Source organism: Leptosomus discolor, chromosome 28, assembly GCF_034619465.1.
Source record: "Leptosomus discolor isolate bLepDis1 chromosome 28, bLepDis1.hap2, whole genome shotgun sequence".
Classification (NCBI taxonomy): Eukaryota; Metazoa; Chordata; class Aves; order Leptosomiformes; family Leptosomidae; genus Leptosomus; species Leptosomus discolor.
Window position 1 is genome coordinate 322,713 of NC_141418.1, and position 21,364 is coordinate 344,076.

At 54.8% G+C, this 21,364-nt stretch overlaps 1 protein-coding gene across 1 annotated transcript in view; it reads left to right on the plus strand.

Moving 5' to 3' along the window:
- BRD4 (bromodomain containing 4) overlaps window positions 1–21,364 on the plus strand; it is a 67,113-nt gene that overhangs the window by 40,682 nt on the left and 5,067 nt on the right. The window contains exons 10-18 of the mRNA XM_086478868.1: window positions 711–920; window positions 1,935–2,134; window positions 4,272–4,573; window positions 6,166–6,276; window positions 16,713–16,765; window positions 17,150–17,543; window positions 17,738–18,277; window positions 20,094–20,206; window positions 20,405–20,564. Of these exons, the coding sequence (XP_086334994.1) occupies window positions 711–920; window positions 1,935–2,134; window positions 4,272–4,573; window positions 6,166–6,276; window positions 16,713–16,765; window positions 17,150–17,543; window positions 17,738–18,277; window positions 20,094–20,206; window positions 20,405–20,564 (2,083 nt within the window). The remainder of the gene's footprint in view (window positions 1–710; window positions 921–1,934; window positions 2,135–4,271; window positions 4,574–6,165; window positions 6,277–16,712; window positions 16,766–17,149; window positions 17,544–17,737; window positions 18,278–20,093; window positions 20,207–20,404; window positions 20,565–21,364) is intronic.

A 21,364-nucleotide genomic window follows, 5' to 3' on the forward strand; every position in this document is an offset into this window, starting at 1 on the left:
GCACCTCGGGGAGAAAAAAAAATGTGGTTTTGGATGCAGGAGGCGCTCGCTCCTCTTCTGGGAACTAAAATCCACACTCAAAACTCTTCAAATGAAGTCAACAGGCTCCAAGGAATACAGCCAGGCTTTCGGTACAACCAGGTTTCAGTACAACCAGGGTCTCCCCTTGTCTGCCCCGTCTTAGGTTTAAATAAAAATGGATTTTCCTTCAGGCTTCAGGAGAAAAAAGGACTTTCACGTCATCGGGGTAACGGGAATTAAACCGGCTTCGCATCCCTCGCTCTGGAGGATAATGGGAAATGTCCTTGCGTGAGGGTTTGGGTTGAATCGAGGTGGTTTTCAGAGGACGTGGATTGGGAAAAAATCCAGGCAGGCTGAAGAGGAGATTGCAACCGCGGAGCTGCGGCTGCGATTCCTGCCTTGGGCGTGAATCCGTTGCAGAAGAAGATGTAGAAGATCTCGAGAACCCGGACGATGCGGCTTTTAAACGAGGCCTGTCCTTCTTGCCAGTGAATCGCCCTAAAACCATCCTGGAGACAAAGTTCCAAGCAGACTTGGAGCTTTCAGGAGCTGATCTTGTCTGCGACCCGCGGTGTGGTGGTTGCTTGGGTAGAGACCGCAAGTCCGCAGGGAACACCCCGGAGGCGACAGCGGCGCTCGCAGGATCCTGCTTTGCCAAACCTCGCCTTGTTCTTCCTCTCTCTTTTCAGGACGTGTTCGAGATGCGCTTCGCCAAGATGCCGGATGAACCAGAAGAACCTGTGATTCCAGCTTCTTCTCCCGTGGTGGTGCCACCTCCCACCAAGGTGGCTCCCCCTTCGTCTAGTGACAGCAGCAGCGATAGCTCCTCCGACAGCGACAGCTCATCGGACGACTCGGAGGAAGAGCGAGCTCAGCGGCTAGCGGAGCTCCAGGAACAGGTACTGATGGCTCGAGGGTGTCCAGCGTGGCCACCTTCTTGAACTTGGTGGCCTCGGGGACTTTGCTCAAAGCCGTAGACTTTCTAGTTGTGCGAGGGTGAGCACCGGCTGCGAAGCGCTCCGGGATGCTGAGCTTTAAGTGGCAGCGCGAGGGGCTCGGTGCTTTTCAGGATGGTCCTGCCAGTTCCTGGTAGGACACACAAGGTGGTCCCTAACGGCAGGAATTTGCTGCCTGTGCTTGGGTGGTGTCTTCTGAGCAGGCAGGACCCTTCTGAGCAGGCAGGACCTGAACTCATGGGCTGGAGTGAGGGTTTCCCCAGTGTAGGGGAAGCCCAGGAGCGAATGAGCCGTTCTCCCGCCCAACGAGCCGTTCTCCCGCCCAACGAGCCGTTCTCCCGCCCAACGAGCCGTTCTCCCGCCCAACGAGCCGTTCTCCCGCCCAGCGAGCCCTTCTCCCGCCCAGCGAGCCCTTCTCCCGCCCAGCGAGCCCTTCTCCCGCCCAGCGAGCCCTTCTCCCGCCCAGCGAGCCCTTCTCCCGCCCAACGAGCCCTTCTCCCGCCCAACGAGCCCTTCTCCCTCCCAAGGAGCCCTGCTCCAACCCGTAGCCTTATCTCCCACATCTTTGGGGGCATCATTAGCACTGGTAATTAAAGCATCGTTAGCGCTGACTGAAGCGAGCGGGAGGGAGAAACGCCCCTAAAGAGGTTGCCTCTTTCCTCTTGCAGCGGTCAACGCATTAATAGAAATCACAGTGTGATGTAAAGCCAGAACAGACTTAATTAATTAATAGTAACTGGTAAGAAAGGCTTAGGCAGGAGGGGGGGGAGTTAATAGGGAAGAGGAGGAGGTGCTGGGCAAAAGGGGGAGTTAATAGGGAAGAAGAGGAGGTGCTGGGCAAAAGGGGGAGTTGATAGGGAAGAAGAGGAGGTGCTGGGCAAAAGGGGGAGTTGATAGGGAAGAAGAGGAGGTGCTGGGCACAAGGATCTTGATGGCTGCGTGTGTCTCGCCTCGCAGCTTAAAGCCGTGCACGAGCAGCTCGCAGCCCTGTCCCAGCCGCAGCAGAACAAACCAAAGAAAAAGGAGAAAGACAAGAAGGAGAAGAAGAAGGAGAAGCACAAAAAGAAGGAAGAGCTGGAAGACACCAAGAAAAGCAAAGCCAAGGAACCACAACCCAAAAAGGCCAAGAAAAGCAACAGCAACAGCAGTACCTCCAGGTCAGCCCCAGTCTCTGTTTTACCGCGCGGCGCGTAACGGGTTTCGGTTTCCCTTTTGCTCATTAACTTGACGAGTAACGGCGTTGCTCGGGGTCGAGTCCCAGCCGTGAGTTTAGCCTCGTTTTTGGGGGCTGGTGCTGCTGTGAACACGCCGAGTGCAGGAGAGCAGAGACAAAAAAAAAGTGACGTGGAGTCGCTCCGTTGGGTCTTAAATCCTTGAGACCTCGAATTTTTCCTCCCTCTCCCTGTTTTTGGATTTTTTTAAAACTTTTTTTGAGTCTCTACTCAAAGGACAGGCAGGATCTTGGTATTTAACCCGAGGTGAAAAGGAGTTGTTTGGCCTATTGAGCTGTAATGAGATGAAATTAAGCAAGAAGGAGATAACGAGCAAGATCTTGGAGCTTGTCCCTGTCCCCGGGCCTCACCGCAGCGTTTAGGTTTTGAATAACCCCGGCGGGCACGGCAGCGGCTTGTGTTAGAGAAATGGCCTGTCGGTGACACCAGTAACCTCATCTTTTACTGATCCTGGGGAGATTTGCTGCCCACACTTCATTTATTAACTGCGGTAGCGCTGCTAACGGTGAGATAAATATCTACAAATCGACCTCCCGTCGGTTTTGAAGCGCCCGAGGGGTAGGTAACCCTGACGGTGACGTCACGGAGCCCCCGTAGCTGGGGGGTTTTTCCCTTCTTAGAAGCATACTTTTTTCAGGGATGCTGGGCTTTGCTTCTCCGTACGGGGTGTCGGGCTCTGAAACAGCCCAACCTTTTGCCTTTCCCGGCAAGAAACGGGCACCAACGGTCAAGCCTTGGTCCATCCGAGTGCGGATGGAAGGAATTCCCCACCAGAACCCCTCGTCTCCTTGGGAGAGCAGATGTTGGGATGGGTGGTGCAGCCTTGGGGGTCTGACAGCCGGTTGAGCTCAGCTTTCGTGTCTTAAGACCAAGTCGAGCTCAGCTTCCTCGTTTAACAGCAGGTTGAACTCAGCCTTCTTGTTTAACAGCGCAATTTACTCGGCCTTCTTGTCCAAGAGCAAGTTGAGCTCAGCCTTGGGTGTCCAAGAGCAAGTTGAGCTCAGCCTTGGGTGTCCAAGAGCAAGTTGAGCTCAGCCTTGGGTGTCCAAGAGCAAGTTAAGCTCAGCCTTGGGTGTCCAAGAGCAAGTTGAGCTCAGCCTTGGGTGTCCAAGAGCAAGCTGAGCTCAGCCTTGGGTGTCCAAGAGCAAGTTGAGCTCAGCCTTGGGTGTCCAAGAGCAAGCTGAGCTCAGCCTTGGGTGTCCAAGAGCAAGTTGAGCTCAGCCTTGGGTGTCCAAGAGCAAGTTGAGCTCAGCCTTGGGTGTCCAAGAGCAAGCTGAGCTCAGCCTTGGGTGTCCAAGAGCAAGTTGAGCTCAGCCTTCTTGTCCAAGAGCAAGTTGAGCTCAGCCTTGGGTGTCCAAGAGCAAGTTGAGCTCAGCCTTCTTGTCCAAGAGCAAGTTAAGCTCAGCCTTGGGTGTCCAAGAGCAAGCTGAGCTCAGCCTTCTTGTCCAAGAGCAAGTTAAGCTCAGCCTTGGGTGTCCAAGAGCAAGCTGAGCTCAGCCTTCTTGTCCAAGAGCAAGTTAAGCTCAGCCTTGGGTGTCCAAGAGCAAGTTGAGCTCAGCCTTGGGTGTCTAAGAGCAAGTTGAGCTCAGCCTTGGGTGTCCAAGAGCAAGCTGAGCTCAGCCTTGGGTGTCCAAGAGCAAGCTGAGCTCAGCCTTGGGTGTCCAAGAGCAAGTTGAGCTCAGCCTTGGGTGTCCAAGAGCAAGCTGAGCTCAGCCTTGGGTGTCCAAGAGCAAGTTGAGCTCAGCCTTGGGTGTCTAAGAGCAAGCTGAGCTCAGCCTTGGGTGTCCAAGAGCAAGTTGAGCTCAGCCTTGGGTGTCTAAGAGCAAGTTGAGCTCAGCCTTGGGTGTCTTCTAACAGCAGGTTGAGCTCAGCTTCCTGCATCCCAGCCTTGTGGTTGAGCTTCAGGCTCAAGCTCGAAATGGAATTGCTGCTCGTTTCCAGGCTGGAAAGTAAAAATCCTGGAAATGGCTGGGGTAACGGTGACGCTTCAGAGGTTAGACCCGAGCGGCGGCTTTTCGGCGCTCCAGTCTGTCCTACAATAACGTTTCTGATTGTTCTCAAGTAGTAAGAAGGAGCCTGTGACGGTGAAGAACAGCAAACCCCCTCCAGCCTACGAGTCCGAGGAGGAGGAGAAGTGCAAACCCATGTCCTATGAGGAGAAGAGGCAGCTGAGCCTGGACATTAACAAACTCCCCGGTGAGAAACTGGGCCGAGTCGTCCATATCATCCAGTCGAGAGAACCCTCGCTCAAAAACTCCAACCCCGACGAGATCGAGATTGACTTTGAGACGTTAAAACCATCCACCCTACGGGAGCTGGAGAGATACGTGACGTCGTGTTTACGGAAGAAGAGGAAACCTCAAGGTACCTTTGAGCCTCAAAACCCATTTTTTTCTCCTTAGTCCAGCAATGGTTTCCCGGTGTAGAGACACGGGCGGGCGGGGGAAAAAGGTGGGTGCAGGGATTGTGGTGCTCAATGGCCTCGGCCGGCGAAAAAGAGGATTTGAGTGAATTTTGCTTCGTTTTTTAAATTTTATTTCTCTCTAAGGGCGCATCCACGCGGGTATTCAGTCCCCCCCGCGGGGCTGGAGCTCAGTGACGCTGCTCCGAGGCTGCTCGTTCCTCTGTCCCCAAACATCCGTATTTTAATTCCGCTTCATACCCGCAAGCGGCTCGTTTCAACCCGAGCAATTAGTCCGAAAGCCCTTAACGATCCTCCTGACGAGCGGCAGAGCTCTTGGGTCGGGGCGCGGCGGGGGGGAAACCAGCTCCTCCCCCTTCGGCATCGGTGGGACACGGGGGGTTCGCTGCGGAGCTCGGGGGGACTCCCCGCGCCTCCCAGCTCCGCTTCTGGGGGTGGAAGAGGGTTTGAATACATCTGGGGGTTATTTTTTAATGGATATTTTAGTGGATTTTGATTTAGTTTAAGCTATTCTAACCTATTCTAGTATTTGAAATCTATTTTAAGTCTATATTTTATATCCATAAAGGTAATCTCTGTGTATTTTTATACCCGTTTTTATTTTTACTGTATTTTAACCTTTTTTTCTGTGATAAATACACACATTTATTAACGGCAAATACATATTTATTAATGACCAAAGACCAACTCAACGCTTTTATACATCAGCCACCCGCAGCGAACAGGGATGTGGCAGCCCCAGGGGGAGAAATCGGGGATTTTAAAGGGAATCTCCTCATTTTCCGTGGCCGAGGGGTAACGATTGTTTCCCGGGATAAAACCACGTGGAAAACGAGCCCGGCCCAATGCTGGGAGCTCACTTTAGCCTTCCACACCGGAGCAAAATATTCTGATTTATTTTTTTCTTCAGTTTCGGGGTTTTCGTAAAGTGCTCCAGCGTTGCCGGTGCTTTGCGGAGCCGCCGCCTGGTTTTATTCTTATTTAAGCTCTTAAAAAAAAAAGGCAGTTTCCTACTTTGCCACTGCCTCGGCCTCCTGCCTCCTCCTTCAACCAACAAGTCGAGGCAGCTTAAACAAAAAAAGTGAGTTTTCAGCCCCGTATCCCGCGGGGTTAAGCTCCGCCTGGGCTCAAGCAGGGTGGAGGAGAAGACCCCGCTGGACTTAGGGCCAGCCTAAAGCAGCTGGGTGAAGCCAGGCCTTCCTAAGCCAGGGTGTTTGGGAGGATGAAGAAGGAGCGAGCGAGCGTGCGTGGTGCAGCCAGACCCCTGCTGGGCCGGGCTGAAATCCCGTCGGCGCGTCCCCATCCCGCTTGGGGCGGTGGGAACAAGCAGAGACGCGGGGTCAAAGCTCGGCTCAGCCCCTCGGCAGGAAGGTCGGGACGCCGCGGGTCTGGCCGAGCCCCCGGGCTGGCGGGTGGTGGCCGTTCCCGGGGGAGCAGGCGGGTTTGGGGGACGCAGGCAGGTTTAGGGGGAGCAGGCAGGACTCGGGGGTTCTTAATTAAGCTCTAACGATGTCGTACTGTTGTCTTCTTGCAGCGGAGAAAGTGGATGTAATTGCTGGCTCCTCTAAAATGAAGGGGTTCTCCTCCTCAGAGTCTGAGAGCACCAGCGAGTCCAGCTCCTCCGACAGCGAAGATTCAGAAACAGGTTAGACGCAGCTTATTTAACGACTCAGTCCTAGACCTGGTTTCTGTATAAATAAATACGTTTTCATTCCTGGCTCGGTCTTTTAATTATTATTTTTTTTTAATTTTCTTTTTTTATTTTTTTTTTTTGGTCTTTATAACGAAAAGAACCCCACTATCCGCAGCGGCGCGTTGCTCAGGCTTAGGCTCGACGTGGACAACCCGGCGGTAGCGACGTCTCTGGCAGTTAAGCCCGACCCGATCATTTTTATTTTTTTTATTTTTTTTTTTTTTCCATAAACTTTTCCTTCCTGAACTCGGCCGCGAGCGCGGGAGCCCCAGATCCGGCGGGCGCCGAGGTAGCTCTTTGGTTAACGGCTCCATTTGTATTTTTAGAAAAACGCCGTGGTTTTCCCTCAAAAGGAGAGGTTCGCCGCGTTGTCGCCGGCGCCGCGCGCCACGGAGGCTGGGGAAAGACGGAGGAAACGGGGTTTTACGTGTAAAAACCTTTCTATCTTGCAGCATCGGGCAGATCTCGAGGGGAAAGAAGGGAATTAAAATGAGATTGTGAATCACGGGAGCAGCGTCTGCTCTGCGTAGCTCTTTCCTCTCCCTCTTCCCGCCCTCGTTTGGGCTTAATCGAGGCTGTTCTCACCTTCTCCTGAATCGGTAGGCTTTCCTGGCTGGCCTTCCCTCCTCGGTTTGAGGGGAGGCAAAGCTTGTGCCGTCACTTCCAGCTGGTTTTTCGTGCTGGGCTTACCCCAGCGCTTAAGTCAACGGTGAGACTTCTGTATCTCCAGCAGGTTGGGAAATCCGGAGATGCACGTGGCTGAAAATAATCTGGATTGATTTTCGTCGCTGGGTTGGGGCAAACGGCACTGGGAAAAGGAGCAGGAATCCCCCCCCGAAATAAATGAAACCCCTCAAAATTAAGCAGGATCGGTCGGACTCGCCTTTGAGCCGGTGCTGGCAACGCTTCCCGGCGATCCTCTAGTTTTTAGTTTGTCTGGGATTAAGTCTGGAGTCTGGTAGCTTTGGGCGTATTTACCTACTTGTATTTTTAAGAGAATTGGGTTTTTTTTTAAAGGAGCTTTGATGGAGCATTGAGGGTTGACTCTCAGCAATCAGAAAATTAAATTATCTGGTGCTCAGTTCTGCCCTGGCTTGATGGGGGAAAGCAAAACCCGCCGTATTTATGCTCTGAAACGAGGTTTTTTTCCCATTTATCTTTGTTTCTGCCAAGCTCACGATGGCGTCAACCCAAATAATCCGGTTTATCGCGACCCACCTCATCGTGTCACGTTAATCTTGACCAACGTCAGCTCATCCCAAATCCAGAGCCTTAATCGCGGCGCCCCGTGTCCAAACGGAGCCCGTCCACCGACGCCTCCCCGGGAAACCCACCCGCTGCGAATCCCCAAATGGCCTTTTATTGAAAATTCTCTTCTTTTCCCCCCAAAGCCGAGGACGGATCCTCAGCCGGATTCACAGGAGCTCGACCGCGTTTGGGTGACGATCCCTAGGGATGCGCTCGGGGCTCCCTCCGGAGTGCGGCAGCGGGGGCGCGAGGCGGAAGGTGGGAGTTTTCGGGACGCGCCAGTGCCAAACCTTTCTCGTTGCAACGAGCAGCGCTGATTAATTCCGAGAAAGACACCAAAATCTCCTCCAAAGCTTCCCGTTGAGCGGAAAATGCTCTTTTTTGAGCATTTCTCCCCAAACAGCGGCTGGGTGGATGCGGAGGAGCGCGGGCTGCTCTTGACATTTGAGTTTTTTAATGCTTTTGTCCTCTTTTTTGGCTGCTTTTCCCCAAATCCAACATCTCTCCGGCGTTTGCCATCCCGGCTGCGTTTGGGATTTATTTGGCCGACGTAGACCGACGTTATCCGGGTTGGGCTCCCGCTCCAGGGCTTGGAAAAGGCTTAACCGACACGGCTCCAGCACGGATACCCTCGGTCTACGCTGGAGTTACCACCATTGTGGGACGAATCCGACCCGTAACGCTGTGGGTAGGAGGTTAATTAAGAGAATGAATCTCTTTTATTCACTTATTTTCCAATGCCGGTGGGTTTTTGCTCTCCCAGACCATTTTTCCCTCCCGTTTCTGATCAAATACGTGATAAAAACTCTTGACCGCAGGGATTTGCCTGATCTCTGGTGGTTCTTCTCCATCCCAGCATTTGCAACGTTACCATTGAGTCACTTTTAAGTTGTGTTTTAAGACACTTTAAGAGCTTTAAAGATGTTTTAAGACCCCTTGAAAGACATTCTAAGACATTTTAGGATTTTTTAATACCTTTTAAGACTTCTTAAAAGACGTTTTAAGACATTTTAAGACTTTTTAAGATGTTTTAAGTCTTCTTAAAGACGTTTTAAGACCTTTCAAGACCTTTAAAGGTGTTTTAATACCTCTTAAGAGACGTTTGAAGACCCTTGAAGACCTTTTAAAAGATGGTTTAAGACTTTTCAAGACCTTTGAAGACATTTTAAGGCCTTTTCAGATGTTTTAAGACCTCTTAAAAGACATTTTAAGACATTTTAAGGCGTATTTTTGACACCGTGAGTTGTCCTGTTAGTTTACGATGCCGTTATTTTAACAGCCCCGAGCGGGATGGGGCGGTTGGTTTTGCTGTTGTAAAATATTCATATATTTCTATTTTTCCGGGAGGATAATCGTGGTAATGCCTGCGTTAGCTTAAGCAGAGAATTAGATTTAAAATTTGCTGGTAAGCTCCAAAATTTGCCTTGCGATTTTTAATAAGATCCAGCATCTTCACGATCTTATTTTGTATTAATACGACTTCTGTTTGAGCCGCTGCACGGCGGGATCGCTTCCTGCAAGAGATACTTGTGGGTTTAAAACCGGTGGCCCAAGTCGAGAACGTGGAATTTTTACCTGGATTTTTGCATTTGCTCAGGTTTATCGCTAAAAAAAACCCCCAGCGGTTAATGCTGACGCGCAGGCGCGATGAAATCGTGCGCTGGAATTAATTGCAGCTCCGTTTTATTCTCTCTAAAGTGCGGTTTTGTTGCTCAGCAGCGGCTCCGGCGAGCTGCCTCTTGCCTTTTCGCCATCCAGAGCTTTTAAAATCTGAATTCTTTTCTTCTTTGACGCGCTTGAATCCACGCGACGTCTCCGCCCCCCCCCCCCCGTGGAGCTGGCAGTTAAACCCAGTATTTTATTAAATCGGGAGGGTTTTGCCAAAAAGCTGCTGAAACTCTGGAAATAGGAGGCTTCAGAGGGAGGAAAAATAACAACTAATACCGGTTTTGTAGCGTAGGAGATGGGACTTGAGCCTTTGCCTTGAGCTCTGAGGTGCTGATTGAGAGCGTTAGTCCGGTTTAACTTGTTGTAATTAGCAATTAGTGGATGTAAATGCCCCCGGACTCCATCCTGGAAGCATCTAGGCAGGGTTTTCTGCTTGCAAACAGCCGGGAAACGGCTCTCCGACCACCCCAGATGCTTCTCCCGGCTTCAAGCCTCGGCACTTGGGCTGGGCTTCGGCAAGTGCCGCCATCCTGGGACTCGGGTGACTTAAAACCAGATTTGGGGTTATTTAACGACAAACCAGACAGGCTCTGCCTGTTCATCCTCACCGCTCGGCTCGGCCGGGGTTATTTTACGCCCAAATCGTTTGGGAGATGCTTCCCAAAAGGCCGGTCAGGGGGAGAAATCGCGGAGCTGTGCTAATTAATAGCAGTGATTAAAACTTTAGCAGTTAAATCTGAGCCTCGGGTAGTTCGTGGTCGCTAATTTTGCTTTTCCCCTGAAATTTCCCGAAGGAAAGTCGCGTTTATCCGTGTGTTTTATGCCGTTGCGTAAAGGCAGAGGCTTTGCAGCCGGCTGGGGGCTGCGGCAGCGCCGTTAGGTTTGATGAAGGATGCGAAGCCGGGGCTGGAGCTGGCTCAGCAGGGCGGGAAAACCCGTTTCTGGGGGTGCGGAGCTGCTTTCAGCAAGTCGGTCTCTATCGGTCCTGGCGTCGGGAGGCGTTACCGCGAGGCCGGGGTCGTGGCGTCTCTGTTGGAGATCCCTCAGGCTTCATTCGGAGGTGGCCGGGTGTAAATCGCGAGTACTTGGGATCCAATTAGCGGGTACCTGGGTTTAATTCGGATTCTTTAATCTGGAGGCACCTGGGTTTAGGTTGCAGGCACCCGCGTTTTAGGGCAGACGTGCCCAGGTTTTAATCCGGAGGTACCTGGGTTTAATTCGGAAGTGCTCGGGTTTAGATCTCGGGTGCCGGGGTTTAATTCGGAGTTACTCGAGTTTAATTCTTGGGTGCCGGGGTTTAATTCGGAGTTACTCAGGTTTAAATCTTGGGTGCCTGGGTTTAATTCGGAGCTACTCAGGTTTAAATCTTGGGTGCCGGGGTTTAATTCGGAGTTACTCAGGTTTAAATCTTGGGTGCCGGGGTTTAATTCGGAGTTACTCTGGTTTAAATCTTGGATGCCGGGGTTTAATTCGGAGTTACTCAGGTTTAAATCTTGGGTGCCTGGGTTTAATTCGGAGTTACTCAGGTTTAAATCTTGGGTGCCGGGGTTTAATTCGGAGTTACTCAAGTTTAAATCTTGGGTGCTGGGGTTTAATTCGGAGTTACTCTGGTTTAAATCTTGGGTGCCTGGGTTTAATTCGGAGTTACTCAGGTTTAAATCTTGGGTGCCGGGGTTTAATTCGGAGTTACTCAGGTTTAAATCTTGGCTGCCGGGGTTTAATTCGGAGTTACTCAAGTTTAAATCTTGGGTGCCGGGGTTTAATTCGGAGTTACTCAAGTTTAAATCTTGGGTGCCGGGGTTTAATTCGGAGTTACTCAGGTTTAAATCTTGGGTGCCTGGGTTTAATTCGGAGTTACTCAGGCTTAAATCTTGGGTGCCGGGGTTTAATTCGGAGTTACTCAAGTTTAAATCTTGGGTGCCGGGGTTTAATTCGGAGTTACTCAGGCTTAAATCTTGGGTGCCGGGGTTTAATTCGGAGTTACTCAAGTTTAATTCTTGGGTGCCGGGGTTTAATTCAGAGTTACTCTGGTTTAAATCTTGGGTGCCTGGGTTTAATTTGGAGTTACTCAAGTTTAAATCTTGGGTGCCGGGGTTTAATTCGGAGTTACTCAGGTTTAAATCTTGGCTGCCGGGGTTTAATTCGGAGTTACTCAAGTTTAAATCTTGGGTGCTGGGGTTTAATTCGGAGTTACTCTGGTTTAAATCTTGGGTGCCTGGGTTTAATTCGGAGCTACTCAGGTTTAAATCTTGGGTGCCGGGGTTTAATTCGGAGTTACTCAGGTTTAAATCTTGGATGCCGGGGTTTAATTCGGAGTTACTCAGGTTTAAATCTTGGGTGCCGGGGTTTAATTCGGAGTTACTCAGGTTTAAATCTTGGGTGCCTGGGTTTAATTCGGAGTTACTCAGGTTTAAATCTTGGGTGCCTGGGTTTAATTCGGAGTTACTCTGGTTTAAATCTTGGGTGCCGGGGTTTAATTCAAAGGTACTTGGTTTTAATTCAGCAGGATCAAGGCTTAATCCGCAGGTCGCCGGGTTTAATTTGCGGGTACCCAGGTTTAGTTCGGAGCTACCTGGGTTTAACTCCCCGCTACCCACGCTCCGTTCGCAGGCACCTGGGTTTACTTTAAAGGTTTAACCCGCCAGGACCCGGGTTTAATTCCCAGGTACCCGGGTTTAAATCACAGGCACCCAGGATCAACCCGCAGGGTCCCGTAGCCGTGGGCGCTGGCGAGGCTCAGCCCCGGCCACCGAGACTGACCCCCACGTCCTCCACGCGCTGGTTTAGCTCCGTGAGTTTTAATCCTCCGTCTGTTTTCCTTCGCGTCGGAGGCGCTCGATGGGTTGAACCCAACCCCGTAGTTTTCCACGTAGATTTTGGCAATAATCTGCCCCTTTTTGCCCCATTCCCAGGCTCGGTTTCTCGGCTGCGGTGGACGGTAGGAGGGACTTAGAGCCCCTCGTTGAGCTCACGCGAGTCTTCCCCCGGCTCGTCGCCGCCCTCTGGGCTCGGCGGGAGAGGACGGGGATCGGTTGGGCTGGGCTTAGCCGCGTTTGCCCACGGCAAGGTGCCGCGGCGCGGGTACAGGCAGGAACCGCGGCGGTGCCGGTTAAACTTGGCTTTGAGACTCAGCTCATCGTTGGCGGTGGCCGGCACCGAGGCAGGCAGCGCGTGGCTTTACATCGGTGCCCAGAAAACCCCAAATCCCGCTCGTTTTACCCTAGAAATGCTTCGCTCCAGGTTGAGTCTCACCAAAAAGATTCCCAAGTGCCGTTACGGCACCTCGCGGTTATGCCGCGGGGTCCCAGTTTGCCGGCGGCGACGCCACTTCGCCGCAGTGGAGCGGCTGCGCCGGCTCCGGGTTGAGCATCCCCTCCTTGGGTGTGGTACCTGACACCCCGTCAAGTGGCTTTTGGGTCAAATTAGGCAAATTTTGATGTATTTATTGGGATTTGGAGAATAATGGCAGACCCAGGCGTTCTTCCGGCAGTGCCGCGGTCGCCGGTGTCCCCGATTTTGGGGGGATTCATGGGTCTGTGGGGTGGACGAAGCCACCGCTCTGGTCTTGAAGAGCAGAATTAGTTAAAATGGATATTTTCCACTTAAAAAAAACATCCATCGCCAAATCCAGGGAGTCCCGTCGTGGCTCTGCTGCCCTAAAGCCTAATTAGCGATTCCCTTTTCTAGCCAAAACCCGTATTTCTAACCAATATTAGATCAAAAAGTGGCTTTTTGGGTGGTTTTCTCTTTTAAACTCGAGTCGCTTGTAGCGCTTATAGTATTTTCCCCGAATCAGTTTGTTCTTTTCCCAGGAGATGCGGGGGGAGTTACGTGGGATCCTGATTTTGTTGGAATGTGTAACTGCGTGTTTTTAGCAAACTTGTAATTTTAGATCTGTTTTTTTCCTGAACGGACCGGCCTGTAGGAAAATGGGGATGGATTTAACAACGAACAAACTGTTTCCATAACTGCTTTTATTTAGATTCAGGGGTTTTTTTCCATTTAACCTTTATCTGCTACAAATAGTTGATATAAATCGGTTTATTTTTACGTTCTCTCCGCATTCTTCGGGAATTCGCAGCCATGGAACCACCAGCTTCTTCCCCCCCCACCAAAAAAAAACCAACCAAAACCAGAGAAAAATTGTACAGCTTTGCTATTTTGATTTTTAAATAATAAAGTCAATAAAGTGGCTTGCTACGGAAAATGCACTTTTTTGTATAATCATGGAATTTTAACCAATAATGTGGAAATGATGATGATAGTGAACCATATGTCGGCGTTTTGCCGTTCCGGGTAAATTTGGGTGGGCGTGAAAGATGAGGATTTAGGGAAAAATGACACGCAGCTGCCGAAACGCCGGCAGGAGCGGAGCCTCGTGCACCGATTTAACCTTTCTGCTCTAAAAACGTCTTGAAACGACATCACGGAAATTACCTTTTTCTTTAATCCCGGTGATTTTTAGCCCCGCGGATGGGATTTAACTGGCCAGCGTGGAACGACGTCGGAGGTGGAACGGGGCTTCTCGGTGCTCTGGCTCCGCGGGGAGACGCCGGCAGAGACGTGGAACCACGCAACGCCAACTGTAACCCAACGGCTGTCTTCAGCGGTGAAGAAGCTTCCTCCTTTGGTGGGGTCGGCATCTCCGAAGTCACCACCGGGTGATCCCCCTTGGGACCGTCGTGGCTTTGCCGCTCATGGTCTCCATCTTCTCGGTGAAGATGCCGTCGGGATCGGAGATGGGACAGGGCTTCTTCTCGGTGCTCTTGCTCCCCGGGGAGATGCCGAACCACGTGATGCCAGCTGCCACCCAACAGCCGTCTTCAGTGGTGAGGAAAGTTCATCCTTCGGTTGGGTTAGCTGAGCTCGTTGCATCTCTGAAGTCACCAGTGCCACTGGGTGATGCCCCTGGGACCATCGTGGCTTTGCCGCTCATGGTCTCCGTTGGCTTCGCCTTCATGGTGGGTCTCCAAAGCATCCCCAGCAGATGCTTTTGGCCGCAGTCACGGTCCCATCGGGTGATGCAAGCAGCAGGATTCACCCGTCCTGCTCCAGGGTCTTGCCTGGGTTCGTCATGCCGCTCGTGGTCTCTGTTGACTTCGTTGTCTTGGTGAAGGGTCTCCCAAAGCATCCATTCGCCGGTGGATGCTTTCAGCCGCGGTCGTGCTCCATCGGGCGATTAGAGTGACAGGATTCACCCATCCCACTCCAAGGTCTTGCATCGGTTCGTTGTGGCAATATTCGGCTTGTACCGAGAACGATGGCAAAGCTTACGCCGAAAAAGCTCCCCTGGGAGAACCACCGGGTCGTGGCACGTCGGAGGATGGATGGAGAAGAGCGCAACCATCTTCCCCGGAGGCGCGATGCCGGAGAACAAATGGGGTTTGGAGCAGCCAACGTTCGCCGTCAAACTACAGCGGCTCCTTTTCCCACCCCAAATCCGTGCTTGGCCAAGACGCTGCCGTATCGCGTGGCTTTTTCTGGGAACCGATGCTTAATCCCTCCTGATCCTGGCTTGGTCCGCAGCTTTTCTCCTCTTTTCCCGCCCGACACCTGCGCTCTGCGCGTTTCTCCCGATTCGGGGGCTCCTTTCTGTCCCGTGAGCCCTTTTGTCCTGATGCAATGGGACGAGACGGAAACCGGGGGGTTCCGTGAAGCCGCCTCCGCTCCCCAATAGCGGCGCCCGGACGTGTTTTATCCCTAGGGAGCATCTGAGGAGAAATGTCTCCACTCCTTGTCCTTGCTGCTTCCCCGGCATCAGCAGGACAAGCAGGGAAGTCCTGCAAAGCTCTTGCCCTCTTGATGGAGGAAGATGTCGGGTCTCGGGTCTTTCTGGAAGGGAGGGTCACACCCAGCATCCATCTTGGGCCATGGACACCTGTCTGGAGCCATGGATGGCAGTTGGGATCGTTGGACGCCCGTGTGGGGCTGCGGACACCACCCATCCAGAGCTGTGGACGCCCGTCTTGAGCCGTGACCATCCATCTGGAGCCATGGACACCCACCTGGAGCCATAGATGCCCGTTTGGGGTCACGGACACTCATCCAGAGCTGTGGCCACCCATCTTGAGCCGTGGATGCCCATCTGGAGCTACCAAAACCCATCTGGAGCCAGGGATGCTCATCCAGATCCCTGGATGCCCACCTCGGTCCACGGGCACCCATTTGGAGCCACAGCAGCCGTTTGAATCCCCGTCTCTTCACCGCGTCCCCCGTTGCCGGCATCCCCCGCGACCTTCCTCTTCCCCTCTCCCACTCTTCCGTTCTCCACGGATCCGCTGGATCCTGTAACGTCACGAATTGTCAACCATGGGCTCCAAAAGCCTTTTCCACCTCAAAACCAAATATTTCTTGTACGTCCAACATTTGCCGGCAGATCGATAGGAGCCGAGCGCCCAGCGCTGACCGTTGCCCTTCTCCCCTTCGCAACCATTTTTTGGGTTGGTATTTTTCCCCGAAACCCCGACTTTTCTTGTCTGCTTTGGCCTCGAAATCTGCCAAGTGGCGCTGTTTGGCCAACACAGCCCATCACCAGGCGCCTGGGCGCGCTCTGGTTCCGATACTGGTCGCTGGTGCTGCCTCGTAACTAAAAACCACAGAGGTGGAGGAGTAAACTGAAGAAATCATCTGAATTTCGGGGGGGTTAAGGGAAAATCCCATCTGGGAGGTGATCGCTGGGGATCCAGAGCTTCCCCCCCACCCCGAAAATCGCTGCCGTGAGGGTTGTAGCCGTCGCGCTGCGCTGGGCGCGTCCGAAGGCCGTGCCGAATGCAGAAATCCCAGCGCCGAGGGCTTGCTGTGGCTAAGCCAGCTCGGACAATGTATTTTTGTGAATTCGCCGTTTCTTGGCACGCTTTGCGGAGGAAATCCTGGGAAATCGTCGCCCTGGACCCAAACTCAAACCAGTTGTTTTCGATGACGATGCTTTAAAAATATCTCCGGAGGGGAGGAGGCGGGAGAGATCATCCCACGGGAAGCCGGCAAACCCAAACCCTCCGCGGATTTAGGAGGGAAGGGGGATGGAAAATCGCTGTTTGCGTCGCCGGGATATTTGATATCTTATTTTTTTTATTCCTCCTGCCAAGTGTCTCGCTCCTTATCTCCCCCTTCGGAGCAAGGCGGCATTCCTGGAATAGCTGCGTCTGGTTGAGCAATGGTTTTTCTTGGCCGTTGGGTCCTCCTCCACCGCGAAGACGCCGGTGGAAGGAGAGCGGGGGTCTTCGCCTTCGTTTTCTTCTCCTTTATGCTACAATTTTCCCCTCCTTTTTGCGACAGCGTGGCGGTGAAACCCCCGAGCCTCCGGGCAAGAGTTCCCCGGGGAAATCCAGCTCGATCGATGCCTAAAACCTCCTCCTTGGCCGTCGTTGGCACCGAATCGGTGCCGTTCAGTTCTAACGGGGGCGATGGGGTAGAGCGGCACCGCTGGGGTACTAACGTCTGCTCTGTTCCCCTTTCTGTTTTTTTTTTGGCAGAAATGGCACCGAAATTGAAGAAAAAAGGGCATTCGGGGAGAGAGCAAAAAAAGGTAGGAGACGCCGTGTCCTCGTCTCGCTGGAGTTGGGGTTGGAGCCCTGGGGAGGTTTGGGAATGCCGGCAGAACCGGCACCGGCACGCTCGGCTGGGCCGATGCCCTCCCCGTGCTCGGCCAAAGAGGCGTTTGCTTTGCTTGGAAGCTGTCCCGAGCCGGGCCGGGACTGGGGGGGATGGTTGAGGTGGCACCGAGGAGGCATTTTAGTGACCAGAGAGGCGTTTTGGTCACCAGGAAGGTGTTTCGGTGGCCAAAGATGTCTTTTGGGTGAGCAGGAGGGTGTTTTGGTGACCGGGAAGGCGTTTTGGTGATGGGGAAGGTTATTTTGGGGAGGGAGAAAGCGTGTTGGTAACTCACCGGTGGGTTTTTCCCCTCCCTTAGCATCACCATCACCACCACCAACCGGTGCAGCAGCAACCGCCGCCGCCGCAGCCGCCTCCGCCGCCGCAACCGCAGCAGCCCCCGCCGCCCCCGCCGCCGCAACCGCAGCCCTTACCGCCGCAGCCCTTACCGCCCCAGCAGCCCCCGCCGCCGCCGCCGCCGCCCGTCCCTCAACAAGCTCCTCCGCCAATGAAGTCTTCTCCTCCGCCTTTCGTCCCCGCCCAAGTCCCCGTCCTGGAGCACCCGCTGCCGGGAAATATGTTCGACACCATGACGCATTTCACCCAGCCCATCATGCACCTGCCTCAGCCGGAGATGCCGCCCCATCTCCCGCAGCCGCCCGAGCACAGCACTCCTCCCCACCTCAACCAGCATGCCGTGGTGTCTCCTCCAGGTGAGCCTGGCATCTCGGAGCTCTTCCTCAAGCTGGGAGGAAGAGGAGATGGCGTTGGGTTGGCGGGGCGGGGGGGAGGGGGGGTGGTGTGGTTTGTTCCTCCCGGAGGATGACGGGGACGGGCGGGCGGGGGGGGGGGAGGTTCTCCGCTCTGGATGTCCACGGTGCCACCGTGTCCTCCCCTTTCTCCCCAGCTTTGCACAACGCTCTGCCTCAGCAGCCCTCGAGACCCAGTAACCGAGCCGCGGCGCTACCCCCGAAGCCTTCGCGTCCACCGGCCGTCTCGCCGGCCATCAGCCAGCAACCCATGCTTCCTCAGCCGCCTCTGCCCCAGCCTCCCCAGGTCCTGCTGGAGGACGAAGAACCTCCTCCGCCGCACCACAACCTGCCTCTGAGCACCAGCCAGATGCAGCTCTACCTTCAGCAGCTGCAGAAAGTGCAGCCGCAGACTCCTCTTCTCCCTTCAGTGAAGGTCCAGTCGCAACCGCAGCCGCCCCTGCAGCCGCCGGCTCACCCCGCGGTGCAGCAGCTGCAGCACCAGCCGCCGCCGCGGCCCATGCACATGCAACCCATGCCCTTCCCATCCCACATTCCCCAACCCCAACCGCCGCCGCAGCAACATCCGCCCCCGCAGCCGCCCCCGCCGCCCCCGCCGCCGCAGCCGGCCAAACCGCAGCAGGTCATCCAGCATCACCCGTCGCCGCGGCACCATAAGCCCGATCCCTACTCGACCGGTGAGCAGGAGTCGGGGACGACGGTTGAGTCTACGCCTTGAGCCTAGTTGTGCTGCGTGACGAGGAGGGGGTACGGGGCGGTGGGGCGGTTCCCGTGCGTCCTCTGAGCTCCGCCGGCACCCGTTGGTAGACGATGGTGGGTGCGAAGGAAGCCCCAGGTAGCCGGAGCCTGACGTAACCGCCTGGCGAGGCCACTTTCCACCTCAAATCCTCAAAAAGTTTGAGGTTATCAAGTGTTTGAGGAACTCGAGGGACTGAAATTTCTGAGGAACTCAAGAATCTCGAGTCTTTGAAGATCTTGAGGATCTCATTTCTGAGGATCCTGAGGTTCTCAGGTCTTTGAGGATCTCAGCGATCTCAGATTTTGTAGGAGCTCCTCAAATCTTTGAGGACCTTGTGGTTCTCAGATCTCAAGTGTTTGAGGAACTCGGGGATCTTAAGTCTCTGAGGAAGCCGATCTCAATTCTTTTGAGAATCGTGATCTCAGGTTTTTGAGGAACTTGCGATTCTTGGTTTTGAGGATCTCAAGATTTTCGAATTTCTGAGGATCTCAAGGATCTCAGAGTCCTTGAGGAACTCAAGGATCTCAAATTGTTGAGGCCCTCAAGGTTCTCAAATCCTTGAAATCATCGGGGGTCTCACGTTTGTGAGCCTCGGCGCGGCTCTGGTGCCGGAGAGCGCTGGCCTTGCGTCCGTCGCCATCCTGGCTGGGTGCTGGCACTGGGTGGTCTCTCTTGAGGTGGCAGCGGGTCCGCTCCCAGCTCTTCAAGGAGGTCGAGGCTGTGGGTGCCCCGCGGGGGTTTCCCGACATTTTTCGGACCGCGGCCTCCGATAGCGCAGCAGCTCGGCTGCCGGGCGCAGGAGAAGGGATGGTCTTGGGTGGAAACCCGGTGCGGTGACCTCCAGCCGTCCCAGAAATCGGCGGAAGCAGCCGGGATAACGTGACCCCAGGGCTCCGCCTGCCAGGTTGGCTTGGGAGATCCCAGATCTCCACGACGGCCGTGGGCTCGGTGGTGCCACCACCAGCGTTCCCGAGGGGGGAACGTCACCGGCTGGGGTGACTCCAGCGGGGTCGTGCTTTCGAGGCCGGGCACCCATCGGACCTCTGCGGGTTGGGGAGGTCTCGCTCCTGCTTTTGTCTCGGCCGCGTGGTTCCTCGGGTTGTGGCCTGTTGGGTCTCTGCTCCCAAAGTCATCCCCGTGGGCGCGGGCAGGACAAAATCCCTTGGATTGGAAGGGAGGGAGCCAGGTGGGGGCAGGCAGGGCTTGGAGCTGCTGCTCCTGCCTGCAGAGTTGCTGGGAGGCGGTCGGATGTGGTGCCTGAGGTGGCGAGTTCCACCACGGTGCCCGAGGTGGAGCCTCCTGGCTCCCAAAAACCTGTTGCTCGTGGAGCCGATGTGTCCTGCCCCCCTGGCTCCGGGCAGGGAGCGGTACAGGCAGGGGGAAGTGCAGGCAGGGCAGCGTGGGTGCTGGGGTGTCGCGGGGGAGCGGTTTTACAGGCAGGAATGATGATGGCACAGCCAAGAGAAAGAGCAGAAGGGGGTCAAATTATGGGGGGACACCACAAACGGGGCAGGAGAAGCCACCGCCGCAGCCTTGGAGCATCTTCTGCTCCCCGGCGTCGGCTCACGGCGGTGGTACCGGCTGGGAGGAGGCGGCTGGGGTCCGCCGGGGACGTCCCAGGGCCACCGCGCTCCCTCCAGGAAAGGGCTTGTTGTCCCACGGGGCGATGGCGTGCGCCGATCGGCGGTTTTCGGGTGATGTTTGGCGACCCGGTGGTGACGACGGTTAACTGATTGATGCCAAACTGTTCCCAGGTCACTTGAGGGAAGCCCCTTCCCCTCTCATGATGCATTCCCCACAGATGCCGCAGTTCCAGGGTTTGGTCCACCAGTCGCCACCTCAACAAACTATCCAGCCAAAAAAACAGGTAAAAAGGAAAGCAGGGCGCCCAACCGCGGGGGTCCCGACCCACGGGGACCATCGTCTTGTCACCGCCGGCTTGGGAGCGAGCGCCGAAAGCCCAGGGGCCGTTGGCCAGCGGTTTGCACCGGGGAGACGGGGAGGGGGCGGGCTGAGGGAAGGGGCATCGCCCGAACGTCTCTTGACCCTTTTTCCCCCACGGCAGGAGATGAGGGCAGCCTCCGTCGTCCAGTCGCAACCCATGGTGGTGAAGGAGGAGAAGATGCATTCGCCCGTCATCCGTAACGAGACCTTCAGCCCCCCGTTGCGGCAAGATCCGCCGAAACACCCGGAGAGCATCAAACCGCCCGCCCACATCCCGCAACGTGAGTCCGGGAATGCGCCGGTGCGGCCGGCCCCCCCCCAGTTTCGGCGGTGGAGACCCCATCATCCCCTCGTTCTGGTGGTGGAGACCCCATCACCCCCTCGTTTCGGTGGTGGAGACCCCATCACCCCTCGTTCTGGTGGTGGAGACCCCATCAACGCTCGTTTCGGTGGTGGAGACCCCATCAACCCTCGTTTCGGTGGTGGAGACCCCATCACCCCTCGTTCTGGTGGTGGAGACCCCATCATCCCCTCGTTCTGGTGGTGGAGACCCCCATCACCCCGTATTTCAGCAGCTGAGACCCCCATTGCCCCCCCATTTCGGTGGTGGAGACCCCCTCGCTGCCCGTTTTGTTAGTGGAAGACCCCATCACCCCTCGTTCTGGTGGTGGAGACCCCGTCACACCCCGTTTTGGTGGCTGAGACCTCCGTTATCCCCTGTTTTGGTGGCGGAGACCCCCTCACCCCCTGTTTTGGTGGTGGAGACCCCCTCCCCCCTGTTTTGGTAGTGGAGACCCCCTCCCCCCCTGTTTTGGTAGTAGAGACCCCATCACCCCTCATTTTGGTGGCTGAGACCCCATCACATCCCATTTCGGTGGCGAAGACCCCCTCACCTCCCATTTCGATGGTGGAGACCATGTCACCCCCTATTTTGGTGGCCGAGACCCCCATCACCCCCCATTTTGGTGGCTGAGACCCCATCACATCCCATTTCGGTGGCGAAGACCCCCTCACCTCCCATTTCGATGGTGGAGACCATGTCACCCCCTATTTTGGTGGCCGAGACCCCCATCACCCCCCA